General features: G+C 44.0%; 1 protein-coding gene across 2 annotated transcripts in view; it reads left to right on the forward strand.

Moving 5' to 3' along the window:
- Positions 1-26,936, forward strand: part of EVA1A (eva-1 homolog A, regulator of programmed cell death) — a 61,371-nt gene extending 34,435 nt beyond the window's left edge. The window contains exons 2-4 of one of the 2 annotated variants that reach the window (XM_081101337.1): positions 3,874-3,995; positions 9,447-9,615; positions 24,036-25,341. In XM_081101337.1, coding sequence (XP_080957463.1) covers positions 3,874-3,995; positions 9,447-9,615; positions 24,036-24,412 — 668 coding nt within the window. In that variant the 3' untranslated portion in view covers positions 24,413-25,341. Of the gene's footprint in view, positions 1-3,873; positions 3,996-9,446; positions 9,616-24,035 lie in introns of both variants that reach the window. The other variant, XM_081101338.1, reaches the window with a different exon arrangement.
- The last annotated feature ends 605 nt before the right edge of the window (positions 26,937-27,541 follow it).

The raw sequence follows: 27,541 nt of genomic DNA on the forward strand, positions 1-27,541 counted from the left end.
CTGGTGTTTTTAACAGAAATGGCACTACATCTGTTTACAAATTTGGGGAGAATAGCATCTTTATTATGTTGAGTCTTTAAGTGTGTGGCCATGGTATGTCCCTTCATTTGTTTATATCTTTCATTTCCATAGCATTGTTTTCAGTATTCAAGTTCTCCACATGTTTTGTTATATTTATACTAGAGGCCCGGTGCACAAAATTTGTGTACTGGGGGGTGGGGGGAGGAGGGTCCCTCAGCTGGGCCTGTGCCCTTGGGGGATGTCTGACTGCCACAAAGGCGGGAGAGGCTCTCGCCACCTCAGCTGCGCTTGCCAGCCATGAGCCTGGCTTCTGGTTGAGCCATGCTCCCCCTGTGGGAGCACATTGACCACCAGGGGGCAACTCTTGCATTGAGCGTCTGCCCCCTGGTGGCCAGTGTTCGTCATAGTGACTGGTCATTCCACCGTTCAATCAATTTGCATATTACCCTTTTATTATATAGGATCTAAGTTTTTTTTCCTTTCTTTGTCCTCACCTGAGGATATGTTTATTGATTTTTACAGAGAGAGAGAGGGGGGGAGGGGGAAGAGAAACATTGATGTGAGAGAGAAACATGGATCAGCTGTATTTCATTTTTTGAGCAATTATAAATGGCATTATATTTTAAATTTCACTGTGTACATGTTCTTTGCTAGTATACAGAAGTAAACTTGATTTTTGTATGTTTTGATTGTCTCTCCTGTGACCTTACTGAATTTACTTATTAGGGCTTTTTGGTTTGTTTTTGTTTTGGCAGATTCCTTGGGATGTTCTATGTAGACCCCCCTGTCATCTGCAAATAGGGACAGTTTTACTTCTTTCTGATCTCTCTCTGATCTATAGCTAAGGCATCCTTTTTCTCAGGCTGCTTTCAAGATTTTTCTTCTTTGTTTTTTATTTTCAGGTGTTTAATGAGCTTGTTTGGGATTTGCTCAGCTTCTTGAATCTGTAGGTTTATGTCTCTTGTCAAATTTGGATAATTTACAACCATTATTTCTTTTATTGATTTTTCAGTTCTGCCGATTTTCTCCTCTTCTGGGGATCTGAATGTCATATATATATATATATATATATATATATATATATATATATATATATATATAGTCTCATAGATCCCTAAGTCTCTGTTTAAATTTCTTTTTTGGTCTATTTTCACTTTGTTGCCCCATTGAGTAAGTTTTATTGTTCTGTCTTCCAGTTTACCAATTCATTCCTTTGTCCCTTCCGTTCTGCTATTTGAGCCCATTAACTAATTTTAATTTGGTTATTATACTTTTTAATTCTAAAATTTTAATTTTTTTTAAATGTCTCCTATTTCTTTACTACGATTTCTTTTTATTTCCTTGCTGAGGATTCCATGTGTTTTGTTTGTTTGTTTGTTCCCATTTGTTTCAATTCACAATTGCTCATTGAAGTGTTTTTATCACGGCTGCTTTAAGTCTTTGTCAGATAATTCTAACATCTCTGTCATCTTGGTGTTGACATGTATTGATTGGCTTCTCATTTCTGCTGCCTGAGAAGCAAGGTTCTGGTCCCATCTGTTCTCCACTGACATCGTGTTGGGGCTTGTAACCAGTGGAGGTGATGAAGAATGGGAAAATGTTTGAGAGAAAGAAATAGATGTGTATATATGAATATATACACATAGATATATACATGTGTGTACAATGTACACCTGTATGTTTATGCATATACTCCTCTGTGTATATATATTTCATATATACAGAGAGAAGGGGACAAGAGGAGAAGGAAGGGAGAGACAAAGTTTAAGGTAGTTTATAGCTCTATAGATATAGATATATAAACAAAATCTATTTTCTCTTATCTATCTATCATCTATCTATTATCTATCTATCTATCTATCTATCTATCTATCTATCTTTCTATCTGTCTGCCTGTCACTATAGAGAGAGTTGGATATCAGTCAATAAAGGGAAGGTGAAAGAAAGATAAATCATTGATGGAATGGAATCTTATAGGAAGAAGGAGGAAATTTGATTAAAAGCACAGGTAAAATCTTCCTTAGAGATGGGAGGGAGGAAGGTCAGGATCAGATGAAACAGGGGGAAATTATAACCCATGGAGGCTGGCCCCGATTTTCTCTGGGAAGATGGGGCACATCAGAGAAGAGGACTGGAAGAAAGAGGTAGAGGTTTGGTACACTTCCTCTTGAAAATGAGAAAGTGCCATGCCAGGGACATGTAGCGTTTCCTAGCAACACAAGGCCACACTGAGGATATAAGCCAAATGTTTGCAATGATGCTAATAAGAATGATCTTTTTTTTTCAGAAGCACTCAGCCTGTGGGCAGGAAAGCAGGCAGATGAGGGCTGGAGGGGTCCTGTGCTTAGGCCTGGGGGGTGGAGGGAAGGCAGCAGAAAGGTCCTGGTAAGAGCCGAGTGCGGTGTAGTTACAGTAGCCAGGCTGTGCAGAGAAAAGTGATTGTAGAATAAGACTTGTACCCAGGGTGAGCTGCAGAGTAGAAGGAGCCAGAGATCTCAGACAGGTTGGGAGCATGTTTACTTTGATTCCAAGAGTGAAAGGCAGAAGGATGGTAGTTCTGGTTGGAGAGTGGGATTTCTAAGTGTGAGTCATTCATTCATCAACTGTCACTCAACGTCAGCTCTGGGCACTTACTGTGGGGGACTCTGGGAACACAGAGATGAACAAAAGCACAGTCTCTGACCTGAAGGCGTTCACAGCCCAAATTCCAGAGTCAGCACTTTGCAGGTGACGACAGGGTCCAGGATATGTCCCTGGAAATGGTGTGCTGAAGTGGGTTGGGGGGAAGGTTGGCCGAGCCAAGGGAGCCGAGCAGCTGGCGGGCCGGCGTGTTGGATGTGTCCTCCGCAGGTGTTTGTCAGTCCCGCAGAGAAAATCGGGTTTCCCTCTGCTCCGTTGGGGCCCACGTGTATCCTCTTTCCATCCCGTGCTGTGGGAGCTCTTTTCCACCGAAGCCCTTGCATCTCAGACCGTGTGTGGCCACGCTGGGGTCAGTCCTTCGGGCAGTTTTCCTTAGTGCGGGGCGGAGGCTGAGCACGGCTCAGAGAGCTGCTTCCACTCTTTGTTGCACGCGTCTCCAAAGAACCCCCAGGGCTGTGCTGCAAGTGTCCTTCCTTCACTTCTTCCCCAGTAACATGGCGATAGGAAGGTGCCGTAGGTCCTGGTGAGGCAGCGGCAGCGGAGAGAAGTTCCTATAAAGACGCAAACAAACCATCAGCAGTCGGATGCTGTGGGAGTCAGCAGGAAGCAGTGACGACAAATGAATGAGCGTGTCTGGGTGGGACCCAGGCCTCCCAGAGGCCCCACTGGCTTCCCTTGCTGGTTGAGCAGAGGCCTTGAGACTTCTGGGTGGCAGGCACAGGCTGCGGGAGTCCACGCATCGGCGTTCCCAGGTTTCTCCTGCCCACACAGGCTCCCCGAGACTTCATTTCATGGCCCATCTGGGCATTGCTCTCTGGGAACCGAATCCCCTCCCTTCCTGTTCCAGACAGGCTGTCCCCAGACTTCACCGACGAGGGCCCATGCGGACACATCCCACTCTAGCTGTTTGTGGGTTTTGGCTGACAGGAGGGAAGAGGAAGCAGGTGGCTTTGATCTTTTACCGGTTGCTTTCCTTTCTGCTACGGCCTTGGGAGGTCGGTTTCTCTGGCCGTCTGGTTCAAATTCCAGGTTTAATTGGCCGTGGGCTTTGCCCTCTCAGGGTTGGTATCCCATCTCTGTAGGGATCCAGACAAACATCACCAAGGCACTCTGCTCAGTGGTTCATGATGACACCAGGTGCAATGCGTGCTGGGACCTCCTGGGCGTGTGATGCTCTCTGATGGTTGTTGTGCCATTTCCGTTTTCTTTCAGAGCCCGAGAAGCCAACGGGGGCCAACCAAGTTTCGGGACCTGTACTGCTGGGTACTAATGTCACCAGAGATGAACTGTTCTTGCCAGAGATTCCTCTGTTCCTGACAGCACACCTCCCCCAGGTAGCTAAGGGGCAATGAGATTTCTTACCAGCCTCTGCACACTATGATGTAATAAGACAGTTCCCTGCATGGGGGCTTACATACCAGGGGTGCTCACTGTTGATACTGCAATTTAAGATGAAATGTATCATCACGAGGTACATTTCATTTTATACATTCAGTGATTACACTCGATGTAAATGAATCGAGAGAAGATGAATTTGCAGCATTGGAAATGAGGTTACCTTTAACATGAAAGCCAGTGAAAAATAGCATACAATGCGTGCAATCAGCCATTCAATCTAGAAGGCAGTACCCATAGGATGGGTTGTTATCTTCATCAAGGAGACCAGCATGTGTTCAGGAAGGCAAAATTCTGAGATGTGAGCCATCTCTTTTCAATCATGTTGCAGTTTGTCAGCAATTAGGTAAAGGAGCTTTGGGTCACAGGTGAAAGGAAGCTGTCAGAAGGGAAGATTTATAAGAATTGGTAGGCTCTGTCCAATGAGAGCATGCTGCAATGCTGGTTGACTGGGCCTAGAGTTTTCTCTAGACCTGATTTTTCCCCAGAATAGTGTAAGATTAACCAAGGGGTCGTCACTAGAAGAAGAAAGCCTTAGCTTTGGAAATCTACAGGTCCTTAGTCCTAATTTTGCCCTCACCAAGATAATCCCCAGGGTCACATTATCTGGAGGAGGACTTGATCTAGAACTTGTGGCAGGTGGTTCTCCAGTTATCCTATATAATAAAAGGCTAATATGCAAATTGTCCCCTCCACTGGGAGTTCAACCAGGGGACAGCCCCTCCCCCTTGCTGGCCCCACCTCCATCAGCCCCGATAGGGGTGGGCTGGCTGGACCCCACCTGTGCACGAATTCGTGCACCAGCTTCTAGTGAATGAATAAGCTGGTATTGGTTGATGTTCTGTTCTCTTGAGGGCTTGGTTAATGTGAGTTGTTCTCCCAGAACCTGTTCACTCTGGTTGCTGGGAACATTGAGTTGCTGGCCCAGGGCTTGGATTTGTGATGCCCTAATCAAGGCTGCCAGAAGCTGCCATGCAGCCTGTCTCTCTGACACATTTCTGATTGTATTGGTGATGTGCATGAGGTTCGCAAACACTGAGGGGCACTTAGACTGGTCGGTGAAGTAATGATGTTTGTTCTAGAACAGGGTTTCTTAACCTGAAGATATTACTATCTTGGGCCAGATAGTTCTTTGTTAGTGGGGGGAGGGCTCTTGTGCATTGTAGGATGTTTAGAAGTGTCCTTGCTCCCTACCCGCTAGATGCCACATCAACCCTCACTGCAATTGTGGCAGCCAAAAATGTCTCCAGACATTGTCAAATGTCCCCTTGGGGGGCAAACTGCCCAAAGTTAAGAATCACTGTTCTAGGAGCTATAGCCAGTGACAAGGAGCTTCCTTGAAGAATAGAGCACAAAACTGCACTTTGGGGTGGATCAGTGCTTCATGCCCCTTACCTTTATATTGGTAGATGTATTAATCAGGGTTCCCCAGAGAAATAGATCCAGTGGGATGGAGATTTTATATATATAATTATTTTTTTAATCCTCACCCAAGGATATTTTTCCATTGATTTTTAGAGAGAGTAGAAGAGAGAGGGAAAGAGAGAGAAACATCAGTGTGAGGGAGACACATCGACTGGTTGCCTCCTGTACATGCCCTTGACCAGAATTGAACCCGGGACCTTTTGGTCTGCAGGCCAATGCTCTATCCACTGAGCCAAACCGGCTAGGGCTATATATGGATTTATTATGAGGAAGTGGCTTATGTAATCACAAAGGCTGAAAAGCCCGAGTCTGCAGGCCTGCGAGCCAGGGGAGCTGATGGCCTGAAGCCCAATCTGAGGGCCAGAGAAGATGAGATGAGATGGGATGTCTCAGCCCAAACAGTGAGGCAGGAAACAAGGAGCAAATCCCCTCTTCCTCCTCCTTTGGATCTATGCAGGCCCTCAGCAGATTGGATGATGCCCACCACGCTGGCAGGGGCCATCTACTTTTGTGAGTCCATCAGTTCAAATCCTAATCTCATCTGGAAACACCCTCACAGACACATCCAGAAATAATGCTTGATCTGGACGCCCTATGGTCAGTCAAGTTAACTTGTAAAATTAACCATCACAGGAGGAGGTGGGGTAATGTTTTAATTAGAGGGCAAACTGCCAGTGGAAAATGTGCAGAGCTACCTGGAGCTGTTCCACGACTCCTTAGGGAGGGCTCAGGGAGAGGAAGGGTTGAAGCACAGGGTTTGGAGTTCTTCACTTCTCTGACTTCTCATTGACTTGTCTCATTGGCAGCTCTCCCGAACAGGAGCTCCTCTGCCCAGTCCTGCCCTCGGTCTTGGTGTCCTCCCTAAGGTGCTCTGAGCCAGTTGGAGAACGAACTGTATAGCAGGGCCAGCGAGGAGTGCTCTCCTGCCCTCGATCAGATTTATAAAGGAGGCACTAAGCGAAACTCCACCTGGGCCTGTGCTGTTATAGCATTTTAGTGCTCAGGCTGAAGCGGGTCACAGATCTACTGGGCAAACTCTGCTGGGCATCTTGTACAATGAGACTTTGATTCCGAGGGTCTTGGGTGGTGTCTAGGATTATGCAGATCTAACAAGCTCTCTAGTGGTGTCAACGCTACTGGTCTTTGAACTGTATTTGAGGAGTAAGAACTAGACCGGAGGTCTGGAAACTATGGTCCGTAGGCCAAATTGGGTCCACTTATTTTCAAAAGTAAATTTTTATTGGAACACAGCAGTACTTACTCCTTTACATATTGTCTATGGTGGCTTCTGTACCACAATGACAAGGTTGAGTAGCTGAGGCAGATTCCATGGCCCTCAAAATTTGAAATATTTACTCTCTGGCCCTACAGTAAAGATGTCCTGACTGCTACTCCACTGTGTCCTGAGTATCTTTAGGGTGGACCACCTAGAGGTTGTTTTTCTTCACCCTTGGCCTGCTTTCTTTTCCCTCTTCCTCCTGCCTCTGGCTCTTGCAGGCCTCTCGGTTAGCACCTGGGGCATGAGGAGAGGCAGGAAGAATTTCTGTGCCACTTAAAGCTCCCATCTTGCACGTGGTCCTCTCATAGACTGAGGAAGGGCTCTACTTGGCACCCGGCTCAGTCAGTCAGTCCCGGTATCCTTTGAGAGTTCAAGGCGGCTCACCCTCCGACCTGTTCAGAAATATGCTCTGAGGCTTAAGCATACACAGCTCAGGCCCAATTGTTCTTTCTGTTTTCCAGCCAGCAAGTCAGCTAGAATTCGCTTAGAGCCTCCTTTCATTAGCACTGAGTTAGGTGCTTGAGTAAAGGGATTTATATGATGCCTCTTTAGTCTTGGGGACAGACATGCAACCTGATCATTCTAATTAGTATGCCATAGGTGCACTATTAGAAGAATATTGGAATACTTTGATAGCAAAAAAAAAAAAAAGAGTCAAGGATTTGGAGCTTCACTGCAGTAGACTTTTTTTAAATTATGAAATTTTATTAAATTTTACACAAACACATTTTTGCATTTATTGATGCAATATGTTTTTATCTATTAATCTATAAATCTTATAGATTTTAACTACTTACTATCCAATTTTTGATATGTGAGATAATATTTTTTTCTAAAAGTCAAGCCATAGTCATAGTCTGATATAAATTAGAATGTTATTGTCTTCAACTGTAATATCACTACAAAATAATTCTGATAGCATTCCTGTTAACACCAAAATCTGATATCAGGATTCGTTATATGAATTAACATTCAAAATTTCCTGTTGTGCATCATCAACACCTTATTTTTTATTAATTTTAAAATTTGTGGGAAATACATGTAACATAAAATTTACCATCCTAACCATTTTAAGTGTATAGTTCAGTGACATTAAGTACATTTACATTGTTGTGCAACCATCATCCATCTCCAGAATACTTTTCTTCTTACAAAACTGAAACTTTGTACTGTGTACCTATTAAACAATAACTTCCCATCCTCCTCTGACCCTCACCACAGACAACTACCATTCTACTTTCTGTCTCTATGAATCTGATGTTTCTAGGTACTACTTCATATAAGTGGAATCATACAGTACTTATTCTTTTGTGATTGGTTTATTTCACTTAGCACAGTGTCCTCAGGGTTCATCCCTGTTGCAGCCTTTGTCAGAATTCCCTTCCTTTTAAGGCTATGAGTAGTATATACCACATTTGGTTTATTCATTCATCTGTGGCTAGACTACACTGTTTTGATTACTACAGCTCTGAAATAAGCTTTGAAACCAGGAAGTGTGAGATTTTTAACTAGATTCTTTTTCAATATCGTTTGTCTGTTTGGGATTCCTTGAGATTCCGTGTGAATTTTAGTATGGACTTTTCTATTTCTGCAAAACAAATCATTGGGATTTGGGGACTGCCATAGGACTTTTGAATTCTCTCTTAAAGGAAACATTTGCCACACACGTGAAGGGAGGTGGGCATTTTAGGCCAAAGAATGAGCACAGTCAAATGCACAAAAAGATAAAAGGGCTTGATGTATTTGGGGCACTAAAAAAAATCTGAAATTTTTGGAGCATTAGGCAGGCTTGCATCTCTGTATATATGTGTGTAGCTGTAGACTCTGGTAGGAGATGAATTGGGAGCTGAGGTAAGGTTCCGATTTTGTGGAAGTGGATGTGTGTTGTATTAAGTGTAATGGGGATTAGGGAAAGGGTTGGGCGGTGGAGCGAAGTGGTCAGGTTTACACATTATCAAGATGACCCCGTTGGTGAGAGTGGGTGCTAGATGGAGCTGGAAGTAGGTGTCAGCCAAAGGATAGGGAGGAGACTGGTGCACAACTCCCAGAAATGAAATGATGAGATTTGCTCTATGGTAGAACGAGTGAGAAGAGATAAGAGGGAACAGGTCTGAAACAGCCTGGTCCCTCTATAGATGGAATCATGGAAATGTGGGCGGGCCCTAGCGCCCAAGTTCTTGGGGCATTTTAGAATGGGAACCACGTTGTCAGGTCTGGAGTAGCCAGCTCAGACTCATTGCCAAGGGCACACATTTGGTGATCTGTGGGATGAGGCAAGCTGATCAAAGTACACAGGTGCAGTGGGTGCAGGGGAAGCAGAGCCCGGCGGAGAGCCAGCTGGGCGTGGGGTGACAGGGCAGATATTAAAGTGACCGTGGGCAAAAGCAAACAGGGAGAATACAATAAAAAGTACCAGGAAAGGTGAGGGAGGAGTGCTAAAATGTAAAGTTGGGAAGATACGTGGAAGAGAAGGGAGAAAGGCCAGGCAAAACAGAGACATAAGGAGGTGCTCCCTTCCTGGAAAGCCAAGAAGCTCGCCAGAGCAGAGAGGATAGGACCTAGATGCCTGGTGGGAGGCTGGCTGGCATTTAGGAGACTAGCTCTTTGTTTTGGGCCCAGGCTACCTGGAACACAGCCTCAGGACAGAGGGATGTGTTCTCACCACTCACTTTGTGTTTCCAAACAGAAGAGAAGAGCGGGAGGGGCCACGCTGATCCCACTGAAGCAACTCCGGGAGGCGCCTCTGGATGCCACGTGGAGGCTGCCCTTCCGCCGCAGCACGGAGCCTCTGACTGCCCAGCGCATGGACATGGCTCTACTCAGCAGCATCCTGGCCACCTATTCCTTTATCTCAGGTAGTTCTCCGGTCTCAGCTGGGCCAGGGCTGAGGCCTGGGGCTGGGTCCAGGGGGCATCCAGGAGAGAAATGCTGTGCAATGATAGCAGAGGGGCTCTGCTGTGCTGAGTTATGAGATGAAAGGTCCTGTGTTTTGAGAGTGAAGTATGGCAGTCTCTAATTGGGCAGATGGGGTGACAAGAGCTTATCTTGCTGAAAATGTTTGGTTTCCTTTTGGGCTTAAAAGAGTGAATGAAGTAGCTTGGGGCTATTGTGTGCATCTTTTACATTTAACTCTGATGTGAAAGACCTGGATGGAGTATCCTCAGCCTGGCCTATTTCTGTGCAGTGGTTCTCAACCCCACCCAGTGTGCGTGTGCATGTGTGTGTGTGTGCATGTGTGTGTGCACATGTGTGTGCATGTGCATGTGTGCACGCGCGCATGTGCATGTGTCCTGCGTTCCAGGGCTGTGTGAGGTGCTTCATAACCTTCTGGGAGACATGGAGACAGAAGGTGTGTGGGTCTGGGAGATTCTGCTATTTGTCCCATCCCTGGGTCAAAGTTGTTCTCTTTTCGGAGGATGGCTGCCTTTCTGCTCAAGATCATTTCTTGGGAACAGATGCTCTTCATCTGGAGTCATTCAAAAACACATGGAAATATACCTGCGTCAAGCTGACATTTAGAAAAAATACATGACAATGCTTACTGGCTTGAATGACCAAACGGATTTCCTACTGCTTGAGTGCGTTTTTAATTGTTTGCTGGTTTGTTTTTACTTCGTTCTGCTTCACCTGAGCTCTCTGGATGTTGCATAGAAGGAAAGGAGCTGGAGTTCCAATTGATATCCTCTGGGCAAGGACTGGCTTTGCTTTCTAGTTCTCTAACCAGGGTCGATATGCGGGGACTTCAGAGTTCAGATGCAAAGCCTGGCATTTCGACTTACAATGGAAACTGTGAGCCAGGGTTGGGGATAAGGGAAGCTTGTGGCTTCTCTTTGTGAGATGATCTTGGATGACGTGCAACCTGATTTTGGAAAGGAGGGCTTCTCAGGGCATACCGGGCTGGCTCCTTTCCATTTCGCAAGATGCAACATGTAGTCCTCACGTGACTCCAGTCCAGGCTCCTCCCTTCTCGGATCAGCAAAGACCCGGGCCCTCACTCAGCTCCTTGCCTCCCCAGGGAAGGAAGCTCAGTGCCTGGGGCCTCCCTTCCCTGGCGCCCACCATCAGAGGCATCCCAGCTTTGCTCTTGCTTCAAGGCTATTCTTGGGGAAAAGGACCCTGGGGCTGGAAAAGAGATGTTTGAAACTCTGGCCCCATGTTTTTACAAGCAATTGAATATGGTCCCTCAACTCTATAGTGAAGACACCCCTGAAATGAAGTGTGTGTCAGAGAGAGTCTGGAGTTTTCAAGGCCTCAAAGGACACTTGCAAATCAGCTGTTGCAAGAAAATATCTCTGGTGAGAGCAAACAGGGTACTGGACTTTGGAACTCTTCTCGGCACAGGAGGTTCCTGGCAGCCTTCCATTTTGGCCAGCAGGACCCTGAGTTGTGACCATCGAGCGTGGTAACTCATTGAATAGCTTGGTGTTTACCGGGTGTCTTGTGATCTTGTTAAGGCTGAAAGGGTGCTTGGCCCTATTTTGGCTCTCTCTTCAACTTTTCTCCTTCCCACCCCATATTCTGGAATTACATACTGCTTGAGATGCAGGAAGACAATGCTTCTCTTAAGTGAGTATGGGCTAAGATAACAAGAGGATACAAGGCCATGGAAAGTTGAGTGGCTAAAATAAAATGCGCTCCGTCCAATCAATAGATGTGATGGGCGAACATCGATTCTGATTTTGATGGGGAACACTGCCTGACTGTAAAGGAAATGAATGAAGAAACTGTAAAATGTGAAGGTAAATGTAACAGATACAAATACATTGTTGTTTTAAAAGAAGAAATAGAATAAACGGAGCAGAAGCAATAAGATAAGTTTGCTGGAAGAAAATTGTAGAAAATTTCCTAACCTTGTAGCTCTCTCATGATCTCATTCTGCTGTGTCTGGCTTTCACCTACAGGGAGCCCTGACCCTTCCCAGCACATCCGTTATCTCTTATCTTGTCCCATGTGATCCATTATTTCAGCAACAAACTTGCTAGTACACATAACTCTCTTATTCCTTTGTGCAGGGTCTGATTAAATCAAGCAAATACAAACTCTGAGTGAATCTCACTTTCTCCGCTTTCTCCCTCTGCACTCCAATAACCAAATGCTGGTCCAACTTTTCAGATTGACCTCATTAGAAATGCATGGTCTCCAACCTCAGCTGAGCCTTTCAAATAGGGCTTCAGTCTCTGTGTTTGCTTTTGGATACATCCTGTTCCCATTCTTCACAATAGCCGATTCAAACCATGAACATTCCAATACTTTTAAGTATCTGCTGATCAAAGCATGCCCTCAAATTAAATGGCAAGTGCAAACTAAGAAATGTAGCATTGACAGAGGGTTAAAGTTTATAACATACAAAGAGCTCTTACAAATCAATAAGAGGTAAATATACCAAAAGAAAAGTGGACAAAGGACAAGAATCAGCAATCTACCAAAGAAAAAATACAAATGGCCAATAAAGCACAAACAGCTCAAATTCTAGCACTTAAGCCAGCGGTTCTCAACCTGTGGGTCGCGACCTCTTTGGCAGTTGAGCGACCCTTTCACAGGGGTCGCGTAAGACCATCCTGCATATCAGATATTTACATTATGATTCATAACAGTAGCAACATTACGGTTATGAAGTAGCAACAAAAATAATTTTATGGTTGGGTCACAACATGAGGAACTGTATTTAAGGGCCAGAAGGTTGAGAAACACTGACTTAAACAAATGCAAAATGAAAGCATCAATCAGATTAACATTTTATTTTACAAATTTCTCAAAGATTAAGTATTTAACTTCTGTTTGGGGGAAAGTGTGGGGAGGTGAGTACTCGTATGTAGTGCTGATGGGATTGTAAATTGCTATAACGTCTCTAGAGAATGATTTAGGAGCATCTGGCAAAAGTCTTAAAAACACATATACCATATAGCAAGCAAATCCACATCTCAGAACTTATCCTGAGGAAATAATTAAGGATATGGGCGAAAATTTTATAATGAGGACAGTTGATCTCAGAAGCATTTATAATAGTAAAAATACCAGAAAATTGAGTGCATTTTAACTGAAGTAGAAAGATGTTTATGGTATGTTGTTAACTGAATAAGGCCTGTTATCATTCAGCATTCGAGGTATAATACCATGTATGTGTGTGTGTTTGCATGTACATGTAACCACATTTTACTGTAAATTATACCTGGATGCTGGGTTTGTGTGAGTATCTGTCTGTGTATTTTTAATTTTATTTTGCTTACCTATATTTTAAGTATTCTATACTTCATTGATACTACTTAAGTAATGAGTGGCATTATTTTATTGGCACTTAAATTTTTGAATTCTATCATACACATATTTTTTAAATTACTGCTATCTTACTCTTTTCTCACTTTCAAATTGTGTATCTAAATGCCTTTTACATTACCAGTTGGATGTGCCATAAGCATTTGAAATTCAACCTAGCCTAGAATGGAATATTGTTCTTCTCTTTAAACATGCTCCTTCTTTTGTGTACTGTCTAGGGCAGTGATGGCGAACCTATGACACACGAACTCATTTTTTTGGTTGATTTTTCTTTGTTGAATGGCATTTAAATATATAAAATAAATATCAAAAATATAAGTCTTTGTTTTACTATGGTTGCAAATATCAAAAAATTTCTATATGTGACACGGCACCAGAGTTAAGTTAGGGTTTTTCAAAATGCTGACACGCCAAGCTCAAAAGGTTCGCCATCATTGGTCTAGGGTACTACCTACACAAGAAATGTAATTTTTAGCCTTTGATACACCTTCTTCACTGCCTATATCCAGTTGCTTAGGGTTGGTCCATTTTGCCTCTTAATGTGTCCTCTCCACTTTATTCTCACCGCTACTGAGATGGTTCAAGCCCATCATGTTTTTGTCTGCCTGGCCATAATGGCATTTCCTATGACATCTGCATCCATTCTTTCTCCATAGATTGTATTTTGTAGCAAAATGATCTTTTCAGAATGTAGGTGTGATGATCCACTTCTTTTTATTGTTTAGAATTCTTTAGTGGCTCCTCACTATCGCCCGGATAAAACCCGAAAACTTTTGTGTGATTTCACAATTAATAGAATTGTTTTCAGCTACATATAATAGAAAACCTTAACTTGGTGGCCTAAACACACAGGAATGATCTTACCCACAAACAAGAAGTCTGGAGGTAGGTGCTTGCTAGCAGTAGTCCATGGACTTAAATATGTAGGGGTGAACCTCAGTGTGATTTTCATGGTTTTTCTTTTATGCTTGTCATCTCCTGGCTGCAAAGTGGCTGCTGTTGCTGTTGACTTCATTCAAGAGCCAAAGAAGGCAGTGAAAGGAAGGATTTTCCAGTCCATCTACTCTCATGCTGGTATTTCATTGGCAGGAAATGTGTCACATGGCCATCTCTAGCTGCAAGAGAGGAAGGAAAAATGAGAATCTTTGCTTTTTTAACCTCTGAACCTGTGGTTCACAATCAGGGGTGATTTTGCCCTATGGTGGTATTTTAGACAACGTCTGGAAACACTGTTGGTTGCCACAACTGGAGCAGGGAGGGGTGGCTGCCACTGATATCTAGCAGGTAGAGAAACAAATTTGCAATTTGCACAGGACAACCCCTGCACCAAAGAATTACTTGGTTAAAGATACCAATAGTGCTGGAGTTGGAAGAACATGCTCTAGAGTAGAGGCAAGCCAGGGAGAAGGGGCTTGGGGATGGTTCGAGGTACTCCAATCTGCAGTTTGTTTCGTGCCTTCCCAGAGCTTTTCCTGTCTGACCTTGACATTTCCATGTCCTGGTTTAGCTATAGCCCTCCCTGACCAAGGCCTCGCTCTAGTCCTTTTAAACCATTTGCCAGAGCTTTCCTTGCCTCTTTGCGTTTGCACAATCATTTTTTTCCCCTCAAGAATTCTTCCCTCCAGGCCTGGACCGGCTAACTCACTCCCAGTCTTCAGGACTCTCTCAGTGTCATATTCTCCCTTCACTCCCCGCTTGTGCTTAGGGGCCCATCTGTGTTCTCCACACACAATTGTTTTGTTTCCCTCTATCTTAGCACATAGGTTGGAGGAGTTAGCATTTCTTGTTTCAACAATTTGCAAGCAACCCCTTGGGATCATACTACAATAATTTATAATGAGAGTGATCATTTTGTTAATAATAATAACCGCAATAATAATTTATAATAAGGTTGTTAGAAAATTTAAATGGAATAATTGCTTTTTAAAAATTAATTTAAAAAAAATCAATGGAAAAAATATACTCTGGTGAAGATTAACTAAAATAAATAAAATTTTTAAAAAGATAAGTATTACCAAATTGCCATTTAAAGAGTTTTATCAGTTTACTCTTTATAAGAAGTATGAGAAGGTCCTGCAATAGTATTTTCAAACTGATGAATTTTCAACAGCCTGATAGAAGAAAAATAACATTCAAATGTCATTTAATTTCTGTTTTTCTAGGTCACGGGTCAGCATACTTTTCCTGTAAAGGGTCAGATCGTAAAGATTTTCAGCTTTGCAGGCTGTAGGGTCTCTGTTCTAACTGTTCAACTCTGCAAAGTAGCCTGAGAAAACATAAATGAATGTGCATGGCTCTGTGCCAATAATGCAACTAGCTGGCCAGGTTTGGCTTGTGAGCCACAGTGTGCCAACCCCCTGCTGTAGGCGAGCATCTTTTCATATGTTTAAGGACCATTTGTACTTATTATTCTATGAACTATTCATATCTTTTGTCCATTTTCTTTATTGGTTGTTGCTCTTTTTCTTAATGCTCTCCCTAAGTGCTCTTTATATACCAGTCCTTTGCCTCTGATACATATTTCAAATATTTTTCCTATTTGGCATATGTCATTTGACTTTGCTTATAGTAATTTTTTTCAATTCAGAAGTTTTGGGGGATCATGTTTTTTTATTTAACCAATATTCTTTGTGAGTGCAGCAGTGTGGGCATGTAGCAGTTAGCCAGAAAATGAATCACTTTTCCTATGAGCTTGTCATGAATAAGGTGGTCTTTTCTCAGCAGGGGACCCTAACCCACCATAACTCAATCATTTCATTAATTTGGGGATTTTTAGAAAGTACTGTAGTTTCTGTTTTGTATTATTTCCCTTTTTACTGGGAATCCTGTGAGGGCTGAGAACCTTTATGGCTCTAGCCCCAAAGGCATTTCAGACCCACAGTAAATTTTTGTGGAATAAATAAAGGAACTATTTATTGACCTATAAAATTTTGGGGGGGAATTTTAGCAGTGGAATATCCCCTCCTGGAGAGGGTTTGGTGAAAGTGGTACTTTCATACACAACTAAGGGTAAGATAAATGAATGTATCTGAAAAGCCACTTGGCAGTATGTATCAAAAGGTATAAAAGTATGTATTCCGTTTGATACAGATATTCCTTTTCTGAGGATCCATCATAAGGCAGTAAGTAAAAGAAACAAGCAAAATTAGAAGAGTGTGAAGCACAAAAATATTTCTTCCATCCTTATTTTTAATTTTAAAAAGTAGCCACCTAAATATCCAAAGATAGAAAATGCTTTTTGTAACTTGGGGTGTATTCACGGGGTAGAATGCTATGTAGCCATTGTTAGGCCTCAGTGAGGGGAAGATGATGGACCAGTAAAGAAAGATGCTGGACACTGTAGGAGATGTGCATCCTTGAGGGAGGGAGGAATAGGTGGAGCGCAGGAGATTTTTAGGGCAGTGAAAATACTCTACATGATATGAAAACATGTCACTATACATTTGTCCAAACCCATAGATTGTACACCACCAAGAGGAAACCTTAGTGTAAACTATGAACTTTGGGTGAGAATGATGTGTCATACAGGTTCGTCAATTGCAACAAATGTACCACTCTGTCAGGGGGATGTTGATAATGGGAGACACTAGACATGTGTGGGGCTGGGATTATATGGGAAATCTCTGTACTATAATCAAGTAAATATAAATAAATATCTACAAATTTATATGAGGGAAAATAGAAGAGAAGGAAATTCACTTTACTACTATTCACTTTGTGAGATTACGGTGATTTTATAAATGTTTTCCATCCTCTACTCTTTTAATGTTGTACTATTATATATAATATATGTATTATATATACATACACATGCATATATACACATACATACATCTACATACATATTTATCCGTATATAATAACACTATTAACTGGACTTGTAGAGCTTGTGTATTATTCATGATTTAATTCAGTAATTAAAGAGATATACGCCATAAGCAAGGCACTGTGCTGGATGCTCTGGGAATCCAACGTGACTCATGGATTTTGCCTTCAAATTTCTCACTGTTTATGTGGGAAAAACGATGGTTACATAACTGATTGTAATACAACTACGTAAAGTGCTGCCTAGTTTGGAGGGGCTAATTAATCACACTCTTCCTCCCTTTCAGACTCCAAGGAGCGGGAAGAGCGTCAGAATACAGTGTCAGCTCCTGCAGCCGTTAGGCCAGATCAGAGAATGGGTCAGGGCTTCTGTCTAGCTCCCCTGAATCCTAGGGCTGCAGGACTGCAGGTCTGTCCCGCTGCAGGTGAAGAAAAGTGAGTGGATGGGTCAGGAGGGTGGCCGGGCAGTGGACAGCCTCTCCGGGGGTCTGAGGGGGGGAGGAAAGGGAAGAGGGGAAAATGAAAGAGGTGAGCGCAAAGGAGCACACACCACAGTCGCCTATGGGGACATAGGCCTCAGTGAGGGGAAGATGCTTCTCCAACGCGCCTTCTTCCTGGGAAACAGCAGGCCGGGGATGGGAGGAGGAGGAAAGCAGCTCCTCCAGCATCCGGGGAGGGGAGGGCAGGAGGGTTAGTGGGAGTCTTCACTTTTCTATGCGGAGGGGCAGAGCCCCATTAAGAGCCATCCTATTGTGCCTTACAAGTTCCGAGAAGGGCTTATGCTGAATACTCCCTGATTCCACACAGGCTCCCATTAGGATCATGAAGGCCTGTTTTTAACACTTTTTTTCCCCACTGAAGGGACGGCAGGCTTTGGGGCCCACAAGAAAATTCAGGGAGGGAATGAAATGCTCCGCCTGCAGGGCCACCAGCAGACCTGGCCTGGCCTGGTGCTGCTCTCTGCCCCCTCGAGTCTGCAGGGCACTGTCTGGTCTGACCTCGGGGGTGCAAATGATATTAGCCCCAGGACCTCCACAGAGAGCCTCTTCCTGCCCAGGAAAACAATGACGCTGCAGGAAGCGAGATACAGCAATACATGTATTTTTATTTATTGAGGGAAAACAATGACAATAGCCCTCCCCACTCTGCTTCCTGGGCCATTAACAGCTGTCTGGATCTGCTCAAGACCAGGGTAGATCACTGGCCAAGAGGAAGTGACCTGGAGCGGAGAAGAGAAAAACATAACCACGAGAGAGCTACAGTTTTGATGTTTGCAGAAGAATGACGAAGAAAGACAAAACAGTTTATGCTAGCTCCGAAAATGAGCCCTGAGTCACCGCGCAGGCCCCCGGGAGGCCCCATAAACTCCCTGGTGCTTTGGGCTTGCTTTTAGTGGGCTTCTCTGGGAATCCATGTCTGAGATTGCTGTAGGCAAAAGAGGATGTTTTCTGATCGGTTGGCAGGACAGGATGGACTAGTTAAGCTAGAGGGAGAACAGTGGTTTCCAGGGTTCAGTTCAGTAACCGTCTTCAGAGTTAACCTTTATAACAGGTGGGGTGAGGACAGGGTATGAAAGAAGACAGAGACAGACACTCAGAGGGATGAGAGGGTGGGATGAGGAAAGGAAGGAAAGTAGAGGGACAGAGGGAGGAAAACAGGTAGATTAGATAGATGGGTGGATGGGAGGGAGGGAGATAGAGATGATAGATGGTAGGTAGGTAGGTAGGTAGATAGATAGATAGATAGATAGATAGATAGATAGATAGATAGATATGAGAAGGAGAGGGAGGGAGGGAGGAAAGAAGAAAGAGAAAGGAAGAAGGAAAAGAGGAAGGAAAGAAAGAAAACAGCCCTTACCTGGTTTGGCTCAGTGGATAGAGCATCAGCCTGTGGGCTCAAGGGTCCCAGGTTCGATTCCCAGTCAGGGCACATGCCTGGATTGTGGGCTCGATCCCCAGTGTGTGGCGTGCAGGAGGCAGCCGATCAATGATTCTTTCATCATTGATGTTTCTATCTCTCTCTCCCTCTCCCTTCCTCTCTGAAATCAATAAAAAAAATATTTTGAAAGAAAGAAAGAAAACAGTGAGTTATTTATTCAATGCCTCTCTTTGCCAGGATCTCGGATAATCCCTTTATGCTGGTCACCTGTCATACCTTTAACCTTTACCACAGTTGAGCAGGCTAGGTAGGTAGTGTGATGTTTGTTTGGAAGATGAGGCTGAGCTAAAGCTTCAAATGCCGGTCTGACTGGTGGTTTTCCACTCTGGTCAAAGCATCGGTTTGCAAATCTTTTTTAGAAAGCCCTCTCAGAGCTCCATATCTCCACTTCACTTTTTTACTCACTTTTGTGTTTTCAGAGATCCTTCTTCATGCTCCTATTGCAGCACTTTCTTTGGTACTGGAACCAGTGGGTCACTTCCCTGCTGGAATGTTAAGCTCCTCCAGGCAAGAGCTCTCTGAATCCTCCCAGTGTTCACTGAGTATCAAGTGGGCAGAGTCAGTTTCAGCCTCCTTCATTGCAATATGAGTCCCATCGTCACATTAGCTAACACCTCTAGCATGTCACACAGTTATTATCACTGTTTTGTGCTAGAACAATTAAGATCTACTTACTCTCTTAGCAACTTTAAAGTCTGTAATTCAATATTGTTGTCTATAATCACTACGCTATGCATTAGCTCTCTAGGACTTATCTACTAATTGCAAATTTGTACCCTTAAACATCTCCCCAATTCTCCTGCACCACAGCCCCTGGGAATCAGCATTCTACTCTGTTATGAGTTTAACTTTTTAATCCACATATCAGTGATATGATACAGTATTTGTATTTGCTAATTTATCTCAATTTTAGCATAATGCGCTCCAAATCCATTCATGTTGTTGCAAATGGCAGAATTTTTTCCTTTTTATGGCTGAATTTTCTTTATTTATTCTTCTGCTGATGGACATTTAGGCTGTTTCTATGTGTTGGTTATTGTGATTAATGCTGCCATGAATATGGGAATGCAGGTGTCTCTTTGAGATAGTGATTTCATCTTCTTTGTCCTTGATCATCTCAACAGAGGTAGAAAAAGCATTTGACAAACTACAGCATCTTTTGATGATAAAACCGTCAACAAATTAGGTATGAAAGGAACATACCACAATATAATAAAATCATAAATGCCAAACCCACAGCTAACATCATACGCATTGGTGAAAGCTTTCAATTGCATAAGCAAAAGTTCCACCCTTTTACTTCCCTCTGTATATTTTTGCTATCACAATTTACCACTTTTTATATTGTATATTAATTAACAGATTATAGTAGTTAGAGTTATTTTTATTACTCTTTTCCTTTAACCTTTATCTTATAGTTAAGTGGCTCACACACTCTCCTATTACAGAACTAGAGTTTTCTAAGTCTGACTGTATATTTACCTTTACCAGTGTGTTGTATACTTTCATATGTTTTCATGTCTGTAATTAGCATTTTTAAATTTCAGCTTGAAGAACTTCCAGCATTTCTTGTGATGAACTCCCTCAGCTTTTGTTTCTCTGGATAAAGTATTTCTCCTTCAGATCTGGAGAGCTTTTCCAGATAGAGTATTCTTGGCTGACAACTATTTTCTTTTAACACTTTGAATATGTCATTCTACTTTCCTAGCTTGAAGGGTTTCTGCTGAGAAATTTGTGGACAACCTAATGGGGGTTCCTTTGGAGGTTGCAATATTTTCTCAGCTGCTTTCAGGAGTCTTTCTTTTTCTTTGATTTTTGACAGTTTCATTATAATGTATCTTGGAGAAGGTCTTTTTGCATTGAGGTAGAAGGGTGATCTATTAGCTTTGGGAAGTGGGATATCTAAGGCTCTCCCCAGGTTTGGGAAGTTCTCAACTACTACTTCTTTAAATAAACTTCCTGACTGCTTCATCCTCTTTTCTCTTTCTGGAACATAAATTATGTTAATATTTATAAGATGTACTCCCCCCCCCCCGCCCCGTTCACCTCTAATTTGGTTATTTCAAGGTTTCTATTGTGTAGGTTGCTAATTCTGTCTTCCATTTGATTTATTCTGCTGCAGATTCCCTGTATTGAATTTTTTTCAATCATTGAATTTTTCAGCTCCAGAATTTCTGTTTGGTTCTTTCCTAAAGTTTCTATCTCTTTGATAAACTTCTCATTTTGTTCATGTATTTTCTTTTCCTGATTTTGTTGAATTGTCTTTTGTGTTTGTCTTTCATTGTTTCCTCAAAACAGCTATTACATTTTTTATTCACTAGATTGCAAGATTCTATGTTTTGAGCGTGGTTATTTGGAAGATTATTATCTTTTGGTGATGATGTGTTTTATTTATTCTTCATGTTTCTTAGTTTTGCATTGTTCATTTTGCCTTTGATGTAGTGGACACCTCCTCAAATCTTTACTACTTGTCTTCACCTGGGGTACAATGTTTGTTGATCCTGTTATATCTGGGGTACTCTCTGACCTTGTATTTGCACACCTGTTCTGCGCTTCTTGCTTCTTCTTGTAGCAAAATTCTTAAGCTTTTATGTCTTTTCTGCTTTTTACAACTCACCTAGCAGGTTGCTGGAAACCATTCTTTTATTTTCCAGAAGGTGGTGCTATAGATCAAGTTTCTGTATTGACAATGTTTTCTACTTTATTATCTACTCTTCTCTTTGTACCTATAATTTTTATTTATTTTATTTACATTCCTATCATTTGGTGGGGATTTCACATATGTTTAACATGCTGTGCTTAGGCTGATAGAATCTTTTTGGGTGCAGTTTAGAAAGCATAAAACTTTGAAATGCTATGCCCTTTGATGCAGCTATTTCTAGATAACGAACCTGTAGAAATAATTCTGCTTGTACATAAAGAGATGTATACAAGGATGTTGACTCCTTGGTAGCATTGATCATAATAGTGAAAAATCTGAAACAATAAGAAAATGATTACATAAACAGAACATCATTGCAGCAAGCAAAAAGAATACTGCCCTGGTGGGGCAGCACAGTTGGTTCGAGAGTTGTCCCATACACCAAAAGGTTCGATCCCCGGCCAGGGCATGTACTGGAGCAACCAATTGATATTTCTCTCTCACATCTCTCTCTCTCTCTCTCTCTCTCTCTCTCTCTCTCTCACTCTTCCATCCTCTCTCTCTAAAAATCAATAAACATATCCTCAGGTGAGGATGAAAAAAAGTTTAAAAAAGTGCTGTTGATGTGTCTGGAAATCTCTATAAGAAACATTCTTAAATTTAAAAAGCAAATGTATATCACATATTATCCCATTTAGAGTCTTAAAAACCCTGCAAAACACTGTATCTTTTAATTCATAATTACCAATGAATATAGATTTTGGGAAACTTAATTGCTGGTGTCAGTTGTAGGTCCTGTCAGATTGACCATGCCCTCTTACTCAAGGCCAGGCATGTCCCATGCTCTCATACTTACCTAGAAAAGGAAAGCTGTTCACTCAAAGGCTCTCATTCTGTGGAGCACATCATATAGCGATCATCACTGGATGCACTAGGCCTATTGCTTATCTATTGGATGATTATTTTCTTTTCTCACCAAAGAAGGACTCAGATTCCTCCTCTGCAAATTAACCTGTTGAGGTCATTCCAAAATGCCTACACTGGCTTTCAATATGTGATTGTATAAATTATCTATTAATGCATGGAAAATGACCTCAAAACTTAATGAATTAAAGCAACATACATTTACTATCTCTCAGTGTCTGTGGATCAGGGATCTGGGTTTGGGTTGGCAGGTTCTCTGGTTCAAGGTCTTCCACCAGGCTGCTTTCAAGGGCAGGGCTGTGGCCACCTCAAGACTCCACCAGGGGATTCACTTCTAAGCTCACTGACGTGGCTGTTGACATGATTCGGTTCTTTGCGGGCTGTTAGCCAGAGTCCAAGCTTAGTTCCTCGCTTTGTGGGCTTCTGTCGGGCAGCTTGCAAGCATGGCAGCTGGCTTCATCAGAGTGAGCAACTAAGAAAAGCCAGAGAAAGACCACGAGCGAATTGGAAGTTAACCTTATGTCACCTTATCTTAGATTCATCCATCATGCTTGCTATTTTCTATTTATTGGAAGGAAGTCACTGGGTCTAGCCCACTAGGTCCAGCCCTCAAAGGGAGGTGCTTGCATTAAGAGTGGAATACCAACAGGTGGGGGGCATCTTGGAAGCTGCCTACACTTGTTGACAAGGCCTGTGATGCTATATTCAGAATAAACAAGATAGTTTGACCTTGCCTTTATTTATAAACTAGAGGCCTGGTGCACAAAATTTGTGTGTGTGTGGGGGGGGATCCCTCAGCCCAGCCTTCACCTTCTCCAATCTGAGACCCCTCGGGGGATGTCTGACTGCTGGATCAGGCCTAAACTGGCAATCGGACATCCCTCTCACAATCCGGGACTGCTGGCTCCTGACCACTCGCCTGTTTGCCTGCCTGATTGCCCCTAACCACTTCTGCCTGCTGGCCTGATCGCCTGCTAACCGCTCCCCTGCCAGTCTGATTGACACCTAACTGCTCCCCTGCCACCATAGCCCCCAACTGCCCTCCCCTGCCGGCCATCTTGTGGTGGCTACCTGTGATGGTCATCTTATGGTGGCCATCTGTGATGCTATGGGGCGGCCATCTTGTGATGCTATGGGGCGGCCATCTTGTGATGAGGGCCTCCCACAAGGGCAAGAGGGCCAGGTAGGCTTTTATTAGTATAGATTTCTCATCCAAAAAGGAGGAGGAGGGGTTGGGGGAGGAGGAAGAGGAGAAGGATGAAGGAGGGGGAGAAGAAAGAAGAAGCAGCCCAAAAATGTGATTAATAGGTTATTCAAGGGGTGGCAGGAATAAATTCAAAGGTAAAGATTTTTCTAGTATAGGCTAAAATAAACGTTAGACAGGTACACCTCTTCATGAAATGATATCTTGCTTATCGTGGCGTTACATATTTTTCTTTCTTTTAACTTTTTGAAATAATTTCAACTTTAAAGTTGCAAGAATAGGAGAAGAATCTCATACCCTCTGTACCCAGACTCCTCATTGGTGGCTACTTGTATTTTGAATACATTATGCATTTTGTCCAGCGGGAAGGCAGTCTTTGTCACTCCCAGCGCTTTGGGGCCTGGTGAGCGGTGTCCAGGGCGGGCTGGAGCTGCCATCTCTCCAACGCTCCCTTCTCTCTCCTCCTCCAGAAAACCCCGAGCGAGCAGCGCTGTACTTCGTGTCGGGCGTGTGCCTGGGGCTGGTCCTCACCCTGGCCGCGCTGGTGGTGCGGCTGTCCTGCCGCGTGGACTGCCGGCGGCCGCCCCGCTCCCGGAAGAAGTTCCTGCGGGACCAGGAGGGCAGCAGCGACAGCAGCGACAGCAGCGGCAGCGAGGATGGCAGCTCCGACATCTCGGTCCGCAGGCACCGCCGCTTCGAGAGGACTTTGAACAAGAACGTCTTCACGTCGGCGGAGGAGCTGGAGCGCGCGCAGCGGCTGGAGGAGCGGGAGCGCATCATCAGGGAGATCTGGATGAACGGGCAGCCCGAGGTGCCCGGGACCCGGAGCCTGAACCGCTACTACTAGGGCAGGCGCGGGCCCCCGCACCGCTGGAAGCAGGACCCCCACCCCCGGGAGACGGGGAGCGGGGCTGCAGGGAGGGTGGGCGCAGAGCCGAACGCACGCAGTTCTGCTAAGGTTACCGCGGACACCCTGAGACAAGCAGGTCACCCCCGCTTTCTAGCCAGGAGGACTGATCCCTCCTTCTGCCTAATTGTGTGGCCAAGTAGAAAACCCCAGTCGGCCCCCCACCTTTCCGGGTCTTGGAATGGTGCTGAAAATCCCTCTCCGACAATGTGGATGGAGATGAGAGAAACAGGACCGTGGTTTCTCTTGATGTCTGAGGATCTCAGAAGTTGCTGCAGACGTCATGGCTCCGTGTTATTCCTTTAGAAAGGAAAGATGCCTAGCGCTAGGGCTAGGGGCTGCAGGGTGAACGCCACCCAGTAAACGCAGTTTTCTAAGTGACTCCATGGTGTGGAAGGGATTCCGATGCCGATAGCATGAGCCATGCTCATTATTTAAGGCTGATTTTTTAAAATCCTGTGTTGCAATGGCAACCTCGTCCATTTTAACTGGCACCTCAGGGATTAAAATCCTATATTTTAGCATAGTTTCCACTTCATGAAAAATGAATAGAACTAATGTATTGTGGGAGATGTGTCAGTGAACTAGACAAATGTCAGTAACCTCAAAGGATGAAGGGTTTTATTTTTAAATAGTTTATTAAAAATATATATTAACATGGGTATTTGAAAAATGCTGCCTAAGAATAAAAGCTGTGTTTCCCCCCCCCCCCCCTTTTGGAGAGCAGAAAATTTTGTTATGACTTTAGATAATCATGATCTTAAACATGTTGTTTAAAAAAACCCACAAGTTTGGATTTCCAAGAAAAGAATTGAAATGGGAGGTGAGGAATAAAGTCAAAATTAGGATGGGAGGAAAAAAGATAATGTTACCTGAAATCTTTTTTTTTGTTTCGTGCCTGTCTCTGTGGTTATCTTCAATGGCATCCCTTTTGTCCGACCCTTCAAATAACTGGAGAATTGGTAGAAATGGAGAAGCTGGAAAATGGAGCAATGGCCCCTGAGTGATTAGGGGTTTTTCATTTTCTGTTTGTTATGTGCTACTAGAGGCCTGGTGCACTAAATTCATGCATTGGGGGGGAGGGTCCCTCAGCTCAGCCTGCTCCCTTTTGCAGTCCGGGAGCCCTTGGGGGATATCCAACTGATGGCTCCCCAGGGGAGTGGGCCTAAGCCAGTCAGTCGGACATCCTGAGCACTGCCAGGGAGGCAGGAGAGGCCCCCGCCATCGCCGATGCTGCACTCTCCAGCCGTGAGCCTGGCTCTAGTCATGAGCCTGGCTCCTGCGTTGAGCGCCTGCCCCCTGGTGGTCAGTGCATGTCATAGCGAGCAGTTGAGAGGCCTTAGCATATCATTAGCATATTACGCTTTGATTGGTTGAACAGACAACCGGACGACCAGACACTTAGCATATTAGGCTTTTATTACATAGGATGGTTACAGTCCAGTTGAGTAATTGTTAAGCAGATGGAGAACCAGAAGACTTACCTACAGCTGGAATAAGATGGTGGGCCCACATGGAGAGGAGAAGTTGGTAGGGAAGGAAGAGGAAACACCTCCACCAGCCTGATAGAAAGTGTGCATTCTGTTTGCTCGCTCCCTTCTCCTGACATGCATCTGTTCCACAGTCTGTCTGGATGTTGCAGAGCCTTCCTACTATCCACTGGCTTCATCACCGTGCCTGAGAGGATGGGCCGGAGCCTTCCTCTGCTGGTAGAAATGGAGAAACTGGAAAATGGATCAATGGCCCTGCTTAACTAGGAGTCTCTGAGGCCTCTACTACTGTAGCAACCGACTCTCTGAGATCGGGGCTTGAAGGCTTGGAGGGCTGTCTTAGAAGTGAACAATCACAAATCTCTATTTGACAAGGGGGCAATACAGTGTGCTTGAAACCCTCAGTGGCTTGTCCAGTTATGTCACTTTGGGGGCTCCATTGGCTAGTAACAACTACCAAAATTAGCATCTCTGAAGCTGGGTCCCAACCTTGTGGTTTCAGTCCCTGGACAGCAATGCAGGAACCATCCCATTCCTCTGGGCTTTAGGTGAACAGATCTATCTTCATCTCTGGCTCTTAGGAAAATGACACAATGGGGCGCTGCCTCCACCTCCTGGGTGCATCCAAAGCTGGCAATGGGGAGGGATACGGCCCTTGTCAAGCAGCGGCTACTGGAGATGTTTGGGGAGACTCTGGGCATCTGGCTTTCCCAGTTCTCCAATATCCTGATGCCTTTCTACCAAGTTGGTAAGGTTTCAATTTTTAGGGTGCTGGGGACTTTGTCTGAGGGAAAATGCACCAAGTAGCAGTTCCACCCACTGCTTTACTTCTATAGGCCAGGGATTCCAGCTTTTCAGCCAAAGATACGGGAAACTCCACTGTTGTCTTCCCCGTCGTGACTGAAGCAGTTTCACAATTTAGGTCTGTCACTCACTCCTGACTCCAGTTTCTATATTAGGACACTTTAATTTGCAACAAAAAAAAAGATACCCAACGTAAGAGCATTTGTTGGTTTATATAACCAGGAAGGGAAGCCCTGGATCTGGCTTCAGGGATGACTGGGTGCCAAGGCTCACATGCTGTCAAAAAGGATAGTCTTTCTCAGCTCTCAGCTCTCAGCTCTCAGCTCTCAGGTCTGCTTCTCTCTTGCTGGTATTTTCTTCTACTTCAGATGAAACTGTAACACATGTTCCAGTATAATGTGTTGGATTGTTCGCTACCATTCAAGCTTCCACACAGCTCACATGTTCTGTGTGTGTGTATGTGTGTGTGTGTGTGTGTGTGAGAGAGAGAGAGAGAGAGAGAGAGAGAGAGAGAGAGAGAGAGAAGAGAGATTGACAGTTTACTTAGTTCGGAAGACAGCATGAAAGGGATGTTTTCAGTGCAGCTTCCCTGATTGTCTTCCATGATTCCACAGAGAAGCACTTGCTGACAGTTCAACATCTGAGAAGACGTGAGGAAGTGTAGGTGCCTTAGAAAGCTCCCACCAACTTCCCTCAGAGCCTCTTCCTGTGCTGCAAGGCACAAGTGGTGATTATCAACTCATGGCACATGTAAAGCCACAGCTGAAGCTGCCAT

Source organism: Myotis nattereri, assembly GCF_964212035.1.
Source record: "Myotis nattereri genome assembly, chromosome: 10".
Lineage (NCBI taxonomy): Eukaryota > Metazoa > Chordata > Mammalia > Chiroptera > Vespertilionidae > Myotis > Myotis nattereri.